Below are 14160 nucleotides of genomic sequence, written 5' to 3'. Positions count from 1 at the left end.
GGCAACGTTATAAAATATTACAACCTTTATGGGAGGTCATCCATGAGATCCATTGGATTATTTGGCTTTCCGCCTGCCTGAGGGACAATTATTGTGTAGTTTGTACATTCACACTATTAAAAGCAAACAGCTCAAGACTGGAACCTCCATCAGTTTTACAGATGTCAAGTCATTTCACCCAGACTGAAGATTAAATAGAAATTTGCAAGCTGATGGGTTGTACTGTAGATAAAAATCTAAGATTTCAACACCTTAAATCGTTGTGCTGACAAACTACTATTAGTCTGAACGCAGTCTCGTTGCCTGTATTCATTGCTTTAGTGGCGACGGATCCTTTTCATTTCCAGTGCTCTTTTGCACAGTAATTTGTATTAAACGCACTTGACAAGATACAAGAACTTTAATGTCATATGCACGAGGTTCTTCACTAAGCAACGTGATGCTTAGTTTTCACAATACTTGGGTGCTGCAGTAGAACATATAGGCGAGAAGAAAAAGAAAGAAAGAAAGAAAGAAAGAAAAAAAACAGTAAAGTAGCCTAATAATAGATACATATTTGTGATAGGAGTTATATACCTTATAAACTGACATGGGCTGTTGAAAAAAAAATCTCTAAATACTGTCACAAGAAATCCCTAAAGATTTTTAAACCCTAAAGCTGTCATGCTTTTCAGCACTTTGATCAATATGTATGATCATAATGACATAAGGCAATATATATGATCATAATGACATAAGGCAATATATATATGATCATAATGACATAAGGCAATATATATGATCATAATGACATAAGGCAATATATATGTGATCATAATGACATAAGGCAATATATATATATATATATATATATATATATATATATATATATGATCATAATGACATAAGGCAATATATATGATCATAATGACATAAGGCAATATATATGTGATCATAATGACAAGGCAATATATATATATATATATATATATATATATATATATATATATGATCATAATGACATAACGCAATATATATGATCATAATGACATAGGGCTATATATATATGATCATAATGAAATAAGGCAATATATATGATCATAATGACATAAGGCTATATATATATGATCATAATGACATAAGGCAATATATATGATCATAATGACATAAGGCCATATATATGTGATCATAATGACATAAGGCAATATATATGATCATAATGACATGATCATAAGGACATAAATGATATTTGAACTTTAGGTCTAATGCAGTCAATTTCCATGCATTAAATTTGCATTGGGTGTTTGTGAAGTGTATTTTCATTCATGCATTCATATTTTGTAGAAGTTTTAAAAATTGCATCTAGCTAGACTAAGTAAGAATATTTAATAAGATGATGAGTAGTTCGGGGGGAGTTAAAGGGGCACCGAGGACAGAATCAAAACCCTCTCTCATGGGAGGAGCAAACGGGTGCAGGCAAAAGAGATAAAAAGCTCTGTTAAAGAAGCTCGAGCTACCGCGCGGATTAACCTCCATCAGACCAGACAAATCCCGCACACTGGAGAAGAACTCTTTCACCTGTTCACGCATTCCCCCCCTGCTCTGATCGACGGTGTTAAATGACGGCTAAATTAGACTTCGTCCCAAAAATAGCACCAGGTAAGGGCAGTTAGGCGGAAGCAGACTCGGGACCAGACTCTCCATTCAGACGCAGTTGAATAAACAGGAACGCAGCGGAATGAGCAATTCCTCTGGAGATGAGCTCCATGTAAACACCGCCTTAACATTCCTGACAAGATCGGAGGACCTGCAGAGAACACACGGGCGGCGATGAGACTTTATCTAGTGTAATTATTGAAACTTTGATTTAACCGTCAGCGGGACACATGCTGGAGGAGCTTCCGGAGCTCAGGAGGATCTCAGCTCAGGTGCGCTCGGAGCTCGGAGCGCTGCATCCACGCTAAAGCAGGGACCTTACACACACACACACACACACACACACACCGGACTCACACTCCCTGCCTAACTAAACCAAAGGGCACCATGAGTAGGAAAACGCGCCGCTGGATTTTTCACATTTTCCTCTGCCTGGGGATTATTTATCTGAAAATCGGGTGAGTTGAATAATAATAATAATAATAATAATAATAATAATAATAATAAATCTTACAGTTTACCTGGTTCTAATTTGCTTTTGCATTGTTGAGATAAACGCACTAGTTTATCTCACAATAGAGCTACACATAGGCGATTAACCCCAGAACAGTGAATAATACAGTCCTATGTTTTAAGCGTGTTTTTGATGGATGAAGTTTGTCCTTGGTGTGTCTGAACTTGCTCGTGCAGTAATATAGAAGGATAACCTGGATACTCCATGCGTATTCATGTTTTTAATGTTTATTCCCTACAGACATCTCCTACAGGGAGTTATTTACCTACACAATGCACAGATAATAAACAATTACAATCTGCTAATTCAATAACCGACATGATTCCATCCTTTAAACTCCATGCTGCATTAGTTCAGTCTCTGTTGTTGTTGTTGTTGTTGTTAGTGAAAGGACTCACACAGAACTGACAAGAAATCACGCAACATGTAACTCGAAGTCTTTATTAGCGGTCTTTTCAAATGATTCGGCTTGCACTTTGCGCCAAAGATTGCACCAATCTAGACAAGTCGGTGAAACGGCGCAGAACTTCACACCGTCTTCACGACGTGTTTTATTAGTCAAGACACGCGCCTTGTTTTTTTTTTGCTGTTCATTTGATGCTGTATGTTGAACCTCCACAGCGGCTTCTCCTCCGTGGTGGCACTGGGAGCGAGCATCATCTGTAATAAAATCCCGGGTCTTGCCCCGCGTCAACGGACGATCTGCCAGAGCCGACCCGACGCGATCATCGTGATCGGAGAAGGAGCGCAGATGGGCATCAACGAGTGCCAGTTCCAGTTCCGCCATGGCCGCTGGAACTGCTCTGCCCTCGGAGAGAGGACCGTCTTTGGAAAAGAGTTGAAAGTGGGTATGTTACACAACCATTTACTGTATCTGTAGAATTAGAGGAAATTCTATTTTTAATGCTTAAGAGGCTACAATTTTCATGCAAGTTGAGCTATGAATAACTCACACATCCCAAAATTGTGTCAGTTCAAGGGTTTGGTCTCAATATTAGTAGGGACACCCAAGGCAAAAAAAAGAGAGGACTGTTTAATGTTGACAACCAACTGGTTTATTAAAATATAACATCTATATTGACATTAAGATCTGTATTTACATTTAAATACAAATTATACAAAGCAACAGATCAAAGACTAAAAGAAAGTAAACTATGAAATTATTTGTTAACGGTAAAGAGAAAAAATATTGGTTGGGACAATTCTACCCTCCCAAAATATTGGTAGGGACATGTCCCTACCGTCCATATGCAAACCTACGCCCTTGTGTCAGTTAAGCTGACGTTAACGAAGTTGTTGACATAATTAACCAAATCTAGACTCTGAATCGTAATTCAATTCATGTTTACTACCGTGACTGATTTATTTATTTATGTTATTATAGCCTACCTTGTGGCCAGTTCATTCGTAGGCTATCAGTAATAAACTGAGATAATTAACTCAGAGTACTCAGAGGCTATATGTTCAGATCCATACCGTTTCCAGTTCATTAAAAAAAAAAATCCATATAGTGACTAATCAACTTGCAAGTCATTGTGTTTCAGTGATCTCAGGCAAAATATAGACCGGTTAATAACATTTTTGTAACACTGCACCCGTTTCTAATTCCAGCATCAAGTTAATTCATGTTGTACATTATAATTCACCTAATAGATAAAGACTGGGGGATTTATTCTAAATCTTGAGAACCTTTTCAGTAGTTCCGAACTCGAAATGCTAGAAAGGAAAACAACACACACACACACACACACACACACACACACACACACACACAAAAATCATTTAGTTCTTGATGAATTACTGGCTTGTGGTTTAGCTCATAATGAGACGGCACACAAAAACTCCAGCTATGAGCTGGCAAACACTGTTGTAACTGGAAGTGGTTTGTCAGTGGATGCGTGGATGCTGATTTGCTTGTAGCATTTTGCATTTAGTGCCCTCCTGTAATGGCATGTCAGACGTGCTTCCGTTCCATTCACACAGCAAGTATCAACGTGGCTGAATTTACGGCCTCTCTAACAACCCCGTTTCTCAAAAGAAGCCTTTTTCTAGTCATGCTGTCTTATCTGTAGATTTTAATGATTTGCTAGTCGGGCTTTCACTTTTCCACGGGTATAAGTTACAGAGTGTGAATGAAGGGACAAAATAGTACAGTATTGTAAGGAAATGTAACCATATGTCACCGTGGATAAACAAAACAAAACAAAACAAAAAAACTAGCTAAGAGAAAGTTTTTTTTTCCTTGGGGTAACACTATCTATTTTCCAGAGGCAAACCCAAGCCTATTTAGGGATTCTTTAGTGCTATTGAACCTCTGACACTTGATGAATGGTTATGTGAAGGACTTTGCTTTAGTTTCATAGCCTTTTTGGCTGGTGGGAAAAAGGAGGCAGGATTATTGGGCCGTTTTGTCTGTTAAAGATGGATGTAGGGAATCTTGATGCTCAAATGACTGACCTACCTTGGAAATATATCCAGAGATCATATTTCACGTAATATCTCCTCTTTCCTCTCACCTTGAGTTTAGTCGCATTGATGCAGCATTGGAACTGTGTTGTTGAGACTCTGCAAAGATCTGTAGAGACTTGTATCCATCGCTGAAGGTGAAGCTGTATTTTATCCCTTGGCATCAAAGATGAGTGACTTGAGAAAAAGTAAAGAGAAAAAGGGCAGGTTTGCTGCAAGCTCATGCATTACCCAAAAATTTCCCTCAATCCATCTCATTCTTGAGCAGCACTCGTTCATGGCTGACAGGATCCTTGTTTTGGTTGCTGATTATATTGTTTGATACAGGAGGCATGAATTTGCTTTATCTCAGCACCATTTGGCTGACAGTGATACAGAGTGACCAAACGTGATCTTTATTTCAATAGCAGTTGTGTTTCCCAGTTGGATGTCTAACATTTCTATAGTCAGGATAAAAGAGAATGGGAAAATGTTCGAACGGGACTGGTTTCAGTGGCCAGACTTGCAGCAGCACTCACAGTAGCCAAGCTCTGAGACATGAAGAGCAGTGGGTAATCCTCATAAGGCAGTTCAGAAGGAGGTGAAGTAATGCTTGCTCATGTTCAGGGCCTGGTACCATATGCTCTGGGCTTGGCATCAAAATGGTGGATTCTTCTTTCAGGAGTGTGTCACCGCATTACTTTATGAAGCTTGGAGATGATTGCTTTACTTTACATTTTCAATGTGGTCCAGCTACCAAACTGATGGGAATAGAGCAGAGTCCTGGAACACATAACTGCATAATTTATATTTGTTTTATCTTGTGTTTTTCAAGTGGAACCCTCACCATCCCCCTTTCTCACACTTAAGCACCCTCCAGCATATTTGAAAAATAGTTTTCCCCCACCAGCATTGTCTCAAGCCCAGACAAGTACATTGTGTGAGGTTTAGAAATTAACCTCTTGCATTTACAGTTTTGGCAAGAGACATCTCACACAGGATCATTGTGAGCCACTGATTCAGACTTCTGTAATGTAACGAAACCCATGCCATAACACACATGTTTTATGGCTTTCTTATCAGTTGAGTTTGTGTGCAGACTATCTTGGTTTAAGTAAACACAGGCAAAGTAATATACTTAATAAAAAGACTATTTCACCCTGGCCCATGGACAAGTGGTTTTTAGAACTTTGCTTTTGTGAAATCTTCAGTATGTGCTAACCTTTCCATTGAATACGTCTGTTCTATCTTGGCATCAAGCCCAAGCAACTCATAAAAATCTCCATATAATTGATGCCCCAAAACAAGCCTTTCTTAAATTGCTTGGGCACTGCTCCAAGATGTTTATCAACTGCAGGTCAACACATACCAGTGTTAGTGTTAGTCTGGAGGCCCTGAGAAAGCGCTGAGAATGTTCTGCACTCGGTCATAGCATGCAAGATGCAATAATTAGCAGACAGCTTGATTGAGACAGTTATTGCTCACCACTGACTATTAAATTAACTTCCTAAAGTCATATCAATAAGATATAGATATGTTCGACTAGTTATGTTTGGTACAGAATTTGAAAAGGGAGACAAATTTGTGCACTCAGCCTACTTAAAGGACACAGTTTTCTTAGTTCAAGGTGTGTAAATGATTTCTAGAAGAGTCAACAGTTGATGATTCATTAATCCAAATGATGATTTGTATGTTTCCAGGAGAGCTCAGGTACTCAGGAACTCGGTGCTGATCAATAGATATTAAATGCATGACAACATGCTCTTTGCTTAGGAGTTTCCCAAGAATTTTGTTCTTGTGTATAATCATGTTTAAACTGAAACTGTGTCTGGATTTCTTCTGTTTCTAGTACAGAGCAGGAGCGGTTTGAAACTTAACAGCATAATGAATCTAAGACTTTAATACAAATTACTGTTATATATATATATATATAATAAAATCTGTGTCACTGCAAACGTCCATCGATTCTCTTGAACACAACCCTGAAAGAGACTGTTGGAATTCACCGTGATGAGTAGAGGCTGCCTCATAGGTCACAAGTCAGTCTTCCTGTTAAACATATTGTTAGCCAGCTTAAAGGAAAGAAATGAATGGTTTTAGAGAAATCTTTTAGAGTGTAAGTCAAAACAACTAGTCATGGTGCATTGCAACACATACCTAATGCTTTGAATTGTGGCTTTTCAAAGGTCTTTGTTACATTTCTGTGGCTACATAAGTGAATAATACTCTTAACCTGGAAGTGCCCTGCTTAGCAATGGCAATCAATTATCTGAGTCTTCTTGCCAGAAGATATTCTGCATGCCTGGGGGACTCACCTCTGCTGGGTGGATCCCTCTTTCTGACGGAAGCTGGGAAAGAGTCCAAACGTACTGCATGCCCCCGATCTCTACCACTCTATTGTCTTTTAAATAAACCCGTGTTCACTATGCTCGTGAAAGAGGTAGGCTATTCCTTCCTTCGCTGGAATGGTCATCACAGTGCAATCATACAGTTATTTGTCTTAATGTTTCCTTTCCCTTGACAACTGAACGACAATTATTCCATGTCAAATAAAGCCCTGAATTGCCTGCGTCGCCTACCATTTGTTATCGTACCATTGTTAACTTGCATAAACTCAGGTCCATATTAGCGTATTTCCAGCAAGTCTGATAGTTGTCCAAAGCTCCCACCTCATTTAATGAGGCAGAAGTGCAAAGACAGAATGATAAATGAATACCACTTGGCAAAACATGTGCATATTGCTTGTCGAAAGTTGAACTATGTCAAGCATGTGCACAGGCTTGATCTGGCCTGAGACAGCAGATCTTATTGGCTGTGATTCTGAATTGTACATGTTCGCTTTTTGCAGGGAGTAAAGAGGCAGCTTTCACTTATGCCATCATCGCTGCTGGGGTTGCCCATGCTATCTCGGCCGCCTGCACCCAGGGAACCCTGAGTGGCTGCGGGTGTGATAAAGAGAAGCAAGGTTTCTACAACCAGGAAGAGGGCTGGAAGTGGGGCGGCTGCTCAGCTGACATCCGCTATGGCCTGAGCTTTTCCAAGATGTTTGTGGATGCTCGGGAGATAAAGCAAAATGCTAGGACTCTCATGAACCTCCATAACAATGAAGTGGGGCGTAAGGTACGTATAAGAGAGTGATGCCATGCACTCTGTTTGGGTGGAACAATATAAGAGATTCTTTTTTTGAAACTTCAAACCTTATGTACTTGCCAATTTTTTTTTAATGGACATGAAAAATCACCAATTGGATAACAGGTTATGGCAGATCATTTGGACCAAAGAGAAACATGGTAAAATAAAAACATCTCGGATTATATCATTAACATTAAGGATAAAACAATTCCGTGGAATGGCCTGAAGTAGTAGGATGTCCATTGTTAAGCACTAAACAGAAATGACGGTCAAGAAGTGAAACATTGCTTCAATATACCACTATAAATTTTGTTTAGTAAATGAATTAATAAATAATAAATAATAAATTCCCAAATATGCCGTCATATTACCGCCGTCATTTTAAGATACATAGGAATAAAAAGACTTCACTACTTTTACAAAACTTAGAGCATTTGGAGCTTGATGTGAAGTGTTTACAACAATTGGTAGACCAGAATCATTGGTACCTCTCAAGAGAATGAGCAAAAATTATTGTATGAAATGAACAGTACATAATTAATCATATCACTCAAACAACTAGTTAATGTTCCCATAACAAAACTCATTTATTAATGCATTTCTCAAAAACATGTGTGGCAATATTATTGACACCTCCAAAGAATATTTAAAATTCATTATTATGGGCTGCTGTGGCTCAGGGGGTAGAGCGTATCGTCCGCCAATTGTATTGTTGGTGGTTCGATTCCCAGTCCACATGACTCCACATGTCCTTGAGCAAGACCCCAAGTTGCTCCCGATGGCAGGCTAGCACTTTGTATGGTAGCTCTGCCGCCATTGGGGGGTGTGTGTGTGTGTGTGAATGAGAAACCATTTAATGCTACACACTATCGATTTTAATTGCCGAATTACCAGGAACTGCCTTTAAATATATGGTTGTATTTGTATAATTTTATTTTGCCATTCAGACAGATGATTTTTACCCGGCACACAGAAACGGTTGCAGAAACACAAAATCAGTGATGTGCAATGTCCGTCTCAGTCTCCTGATCGGAACACTCTTAAATTAAGAACCAAAATTTTCTGCCGGAGTAGTTCAAAACTCCTCTACAGATGACTGCAATCTTGTTAGACATTTTTGAAGTTGCTCAGTGCACAGGCTTCACCAAATATTAATTGTAGGAGTACCAATAATTTTGAAACAGAAAAATGCACATTGTTAAAATGTTAACTGGTTTAAAAAAAAAAAAAAAAAAAAAGATGTTAAAAAAGTTAATATTTTAAAAATGTTAAAATGATACTAAAACTGAAATTATACAGCTGTTCTATACATATATAACTATGCATATATTAATTTTAGCTGATTTTTATTAGAGGTGCCAATAATTCTGTACTTGACCGTATGCATGTTAATTAGCTGCTCTGTTTAATATTCCCAGCAACATCTAGCTGATAAAAAAAAATAAAAAATGGTGGCAGTTAGAATAGAAAGAGCTTTTATAAAGCTATAACGGCAAAGGCTTTTACGTGGAAATGCACAATCTGAGTAATCACTAAATCTCCTCACTTGTGTTCCAAGAGATAGCGAAACCTCTAATGCTTCTTGGGCTTTTTCCTGAGGTATTTACTGATCTACTCATACTGAGTGATGTCACTGGATGTTACAAAAGGCTTTTTAGGGTAATTCTCAGGAACATATTTGAGACATTAGACTAAGCATAGTGGCTTATTGGAATAGTCACATAATTAGGCTTGATGTCTAAAAGTTCAAACTAAGCTATGACAAACTGGGTACACATTAAGGCAAACAGTAGGTACCTTCTCCTTTCCGGAGAAATGTAACTGTTATTATAACAACTTTGTCAATATTTTCGTAAAAGGGTTTGAGTGTAGACTGTTTCAGCACTCTGGACAGATCATCAAATCTTTCAGGCAAGATGAGGTCATAACCTTCTGGTATGGACTCCGTCCTTTATGATTCAACTGGCTTTGGTAATTTACTAGGTCTCATTCTAAAATCACACATTGTTCACATGGTTTCAACAGGAGCTGATTTCTACAATTTGATGCTGACGTATTTAATAGTATTGAGACTCAAATGGCAGTGAAGGTCAAAATGATGGTGACAGTATGAATATGATTTAAGTACAGTTTTGATTGTCAGCATGTCATGGTAAAATATGGTATCTTCTCAGTGTATTCTTGGGAAATACTCTCAGATGCCTCACAGTGTTGTTGGTAAGAAGGTATCAGCCTCTCACAGACACACAGATTTCACTTCAGTATGCTTTATGAACGTGTCGTTTATCAGGAATCAGCAGCATGACCACACTAAGCCTGATACACATCCCAGAGAGCAGACAATTGTCAAGGAGACTCCACAAAGTCTATGAGGCAGACAGGCATTGAGGATGGAATAATAATTAAAACACTAGGTGAGGCCTCTCCTACAAACGGGAAAAACAGCATCATTACATAGTGGAAGAAAGAGGTAGCATTTGCTAACCACACCAAAGACTACTGCCTTGAACAAGCTACTCACTGATGCCAATCATTAACAGATTCTTCCATAGCTAAACAGGCTCTCTTGTACACAGGTCTTTCTTTCAGCAAGTTATATATTTTTCAGGATTTGTAATCATAATTTGCAGTTGTAGTGAAACCCATTACTGTGTTTCACCACATTATCGTGAAAAAAAAGTGCATATGTCAAGAAAAAAACACCTTGTTATTTCTTGCTCGCCACCTTTACCTGTTGAACTCACATGTTGGGTTCAGGATACAAGGATAGTCAGAATGAAGTGAAGCTCACAGGCAGCTGAAACCTGACTCCTGAGCTTAATCTGTGTACACTACACACAGGCAGACAGTTGTAGAAGTCGCAGATTGTCGTTCAGGCTGTGTTTATATCGTATGCACCCCTGATTCCACTCTACTGCTTACACAAGAGAGAGAGATTCTTACAGACGGCATCTCATACTTAGCTTGGTGAAACAATTTGTGTCAGATGTTTTGTACACAAATGAAAAGGCTTGTTAAAAGTCGACGGAGGGAACCTGTCGACACGCGGGCTGTTTTCCAGCCTTGCTGTGCAGGCAGGCAGGCATGAGGTGGATCAGGCTCTGGCACAGCAAGTTTAACAATCCTTGCATTCTTGAATCGGAATGTTTTTAAAAAAAACCCTTTGTCTCAACCTGTTTAACTATTCCGGAAATATGCTCTAAAACCTCCACTGTAGGCACAAACGCTACAAGTAAGAAATGTGCAATTTAACAATCCTTTTTGCGCTGTAAGATGGTTTCTGGTTAAATATTTTTTTGTTTCACCAGAAGAGAAGACATTGTTTTAGAGCTTAATATAAAGAAGTGCATGACTGTCCAAGTGCTACCTTTCCCCATATATATGTATTCCACAGCTTTGGTAATTGTAATGTTTTCAATCACTCCAGGCATCAAGCTGTCACCAGATAGACTAACCGGATCAGTCTATGAATCATCAAAGCACTTATTCTCATAATTATCTTAGACAAAAGTTATAGACCTCTGAATAAAAACTCAGCGTCTTGTAAAATCCCTCAGGGTACTGAACAATCTCTGTTTTTCCACTCCAGATCCTAGAAAAGAACATGCGCTTAGAGTGCAAGTGTCACGGAGTCTCTGGCTCATGCACAACCAAGACTTGCTGGACAACGCTCCCCAAGTTCCGTCAGCTTGGCTACATCCTCAAGGATAAGTACTACCAGGCCGTGCACGTGGAGCCGGTTCGAGCCAGCCGGAACAAACGGCCAACATTCCTGAAGATCAAAAAGCCCTACTCGTACCGCAAGCCCATGGACACTGACTTGGTGTACATTGAGAAGTCACCCAATTACTGTGAGCCAGACCCAGTGACAGGCAGTGTGGGCACTCAGGGCAGAATCTGCAATAAAACAGCACAGCAAGCCAACAGCTGTGACTTGATGTGCTGCGGACGAGGCTACAACACACACCAGTACTCACGTGTGTGGCAATGCAACTGCAAGTTCCTGTGGTGCTGTTATGTCAAATGCAACACATGCAGTGAGAGGACAGAGGTATACACATGCAAATAAAACATTCCTTATTCATCTGTATGGGACTAAACATCTGTGAATGCCTCTAAAAGTAATTAGAGGCTTCCTGTGTGGGGTGATGTGGATCCAAGGTGTTTAGAATGGAGAAACTTTGGAACAAGGCACTCCGAGGGGTCTCTATGGTCCGCATGATCTTTTTATTCACCTGGAGGATAGCCAGAGGATGTGTGGGTGAATTATTCCGCTTTGTTTCAAAGCTCAGTGGAATGATTTGGTGGTTGGTACCAGTGGATGCCTAGAGCTTTCTAAACAGTGGAGTGAGAACGTTCCTGAAGTCCAGGATTCTATTCTGTTCTACAGGCAGTATGGAAAACCCTTTCAGTGAGCTTGTATAAAACTGGAAATTTGGTTTCTCTGGACATTATGAAAGCATACTGTATATGGACTGTATATGATATTGATGGTATTTAACATTTTATTTAGAGAAAGAAACGCTAATATTAATTTATTTAATAATAAAACTACTGATTTTCATGTGATTTTATTTCGTGTGTTTTTTTTGTTTGTTTTTTTATTTTTACCATGTTATTTTGGTAGAAGCAACTTAACCAGCTTTTACACTTTGATCCCACTTTGTGCTTTTTTTAACTGTCATTTTTTACAGTACCCATTGTGAGCAAAACAGTTGTACACCATGCTGTTGGTGATATTACTTGTGATAAACGTTTGTAGCACAGTTCCCTCAATTACAATTCATTTATATTTATAGCAATATACACTGGAAATGTGCATCTCTCTTGAAAGCTAACTTCTCCTAAAATGAATTAAGTACTTTGATGCTGTTAACCATCAGGAACATTCTGAACATTCTGTCTAAAATAGAGCCTAAAATATATTATGTTTCACAATACATAAAAATAGGTTTTGAGCAACCATTTTCACAAATAGAAATCATTTGATGAAGAACCTGTACATAATATTACCTGACACATAGCCTTCTCATGAGCTCACACAGATCTCTCCCTTGGCTCTTGTCTTTTTAGTTGGCAGAGAAGCCAAGATAACGATTAATTCATTTTGGAACAGGATAGCTCGCATGCAGGAGATGCCTCCACTTGCTACTGATTCGGAATGCTGAGGTCACTGATACTGTTCTTGCTATATATGTATACTAAACATTACGTCTGTCCGATTTTGCTGCTAGTTTTTTTTTCCCCCCAAGGCGTCAACTTGGAATCTGTATAGTGCCTATTGAAACTAGTGCTTTTGAATACATGTGTGAATGTGGTTACCTGAATGAATTGTTCATGTGCTAAGTTAACAGCAGTTAACAGAATATATTTTGCAAGAGATTATTTTTATATGAGTGTTTTATTTATTTTGTTATAAACTGTCCTGCTTCACAATTTCCCTAACCTCCACAGTTATGGGAATCTAAGCTAGAACCTGCCTAGGATGTCATGGTACCTTGAGCACTGGTTTGGTGTTAACTGTATCTCAAAGTCATTTAACAACAGCAATTTGTTCTCAGCAGTCCTGTATGTAGGACCAATAATATAAACTAAAAATGGGCAAACACTCTGGTACTTACAACAAGACATAAAACATGGCCGCGAGTTTAACCAAAGAACAGCTGAATTGAAGCTGGTGCTTCATGGAAGGCCTTTGGTCCTATTTCTAATAACAGACAATGAATTCAAGCAATGTTTTGCCAAACTGGTCGTTCTGCATGCTTATACTGTCATAACTGTTTTAACAGAAATGTACATTGTGCTTTGAACAGTCTTAATAAAAGTCACCTCAGCAGTTTGAAAGAGCTTCTACTTGTTTTCTTGTAACTCAGAAACAGAGCAAACAGAAATCTTTCATGGATAATTTGGCAGTAAAAGTGTACAATAAGTATCCTGTTTTAATGTCTATTTCTGCTTTTGCACGTCTCCATTAGAAATGAAGTAAACGACTACACAACTAGAATTCTTCGAAGCCAAAAAAAACAGACTTGTAAAAAAAAAAGAAAGAGTCATCAATGGCATGACAATCCCTCAAATTACCTAGGCGGTAACAAGTCATCAGCCACAAAACATTTGTTGCTGCTAAGTTATGGTTGGCCACTGACGCTGACAGTTTTTACTGTGAGGATGATTGTGGGGCAGGGAAGGAACTGAGGAAAGTGCTGGCGTGTTAATGGTAGGGCTTGTGCAGAAGCTTTAATTGATGTGCAGCAATGTGGAGGGTGTCCCAGCACTGGGTAAAAAAGGGAGGTGGGGGGTGGTTGAAGGGGGGTGATGGGGTGATGGATTACACTGACATCTGCTTCATTCACTCCTCAGTGCCGTCGCCACAACAACGCGCCTGGCCCCCCAAAAATGCTGCCCAGTCTCCCTGAGAAGAGCTCCTGCACGTT

General features: G+C 39.0%; 1 protein-coding gene across 1 annotated transcript; it reads left to right on the top strand.

Moving 5' to 3' along the window:
* Positions 1-1342: 1342 nt before the first annotated feature.
* On the top strand, positions 1343-13442 carry wnt7aa (wingless-type MMTV integration site family, member 7Aa). The gene is made up of 4 exons (XM_053653336.1): positions 1343-2093; positions 2771-2997; positions 7443-7714; positions 11316-13442. Exons 1-4 carry the CDS (start codon positions 2023-2025, stop codon positions 11793-11795), a joined length of 1050 nt encoding a protein of 349 aa, XP_053509311.1. The 5' UTR covers positions 1343-2022; the 3' UTR covers positions 11796-13442.
* The last annotated feature ends 718 nt before the right edge of the window (positions 13443-14160 follow it).

Source organism: Ictalurus furcatus, chromosome 21 (genome assembly GCF_023375685.1).
Source record: "Ictalurus furcatus strain D&B chromosome 21, Billie_1.0, whole genome shotgun sequence".
NCBI lineage: Eukaryota > Metazoa > Chordata > Actinopteri > Siluriformes > Ictaluridae > Ictalurus > Ictalurus furcatus.
Note: the sequence above shows the minus strand (reverse complement) of the source record. Positions and strands in the feature narration are given on the sequence as shown.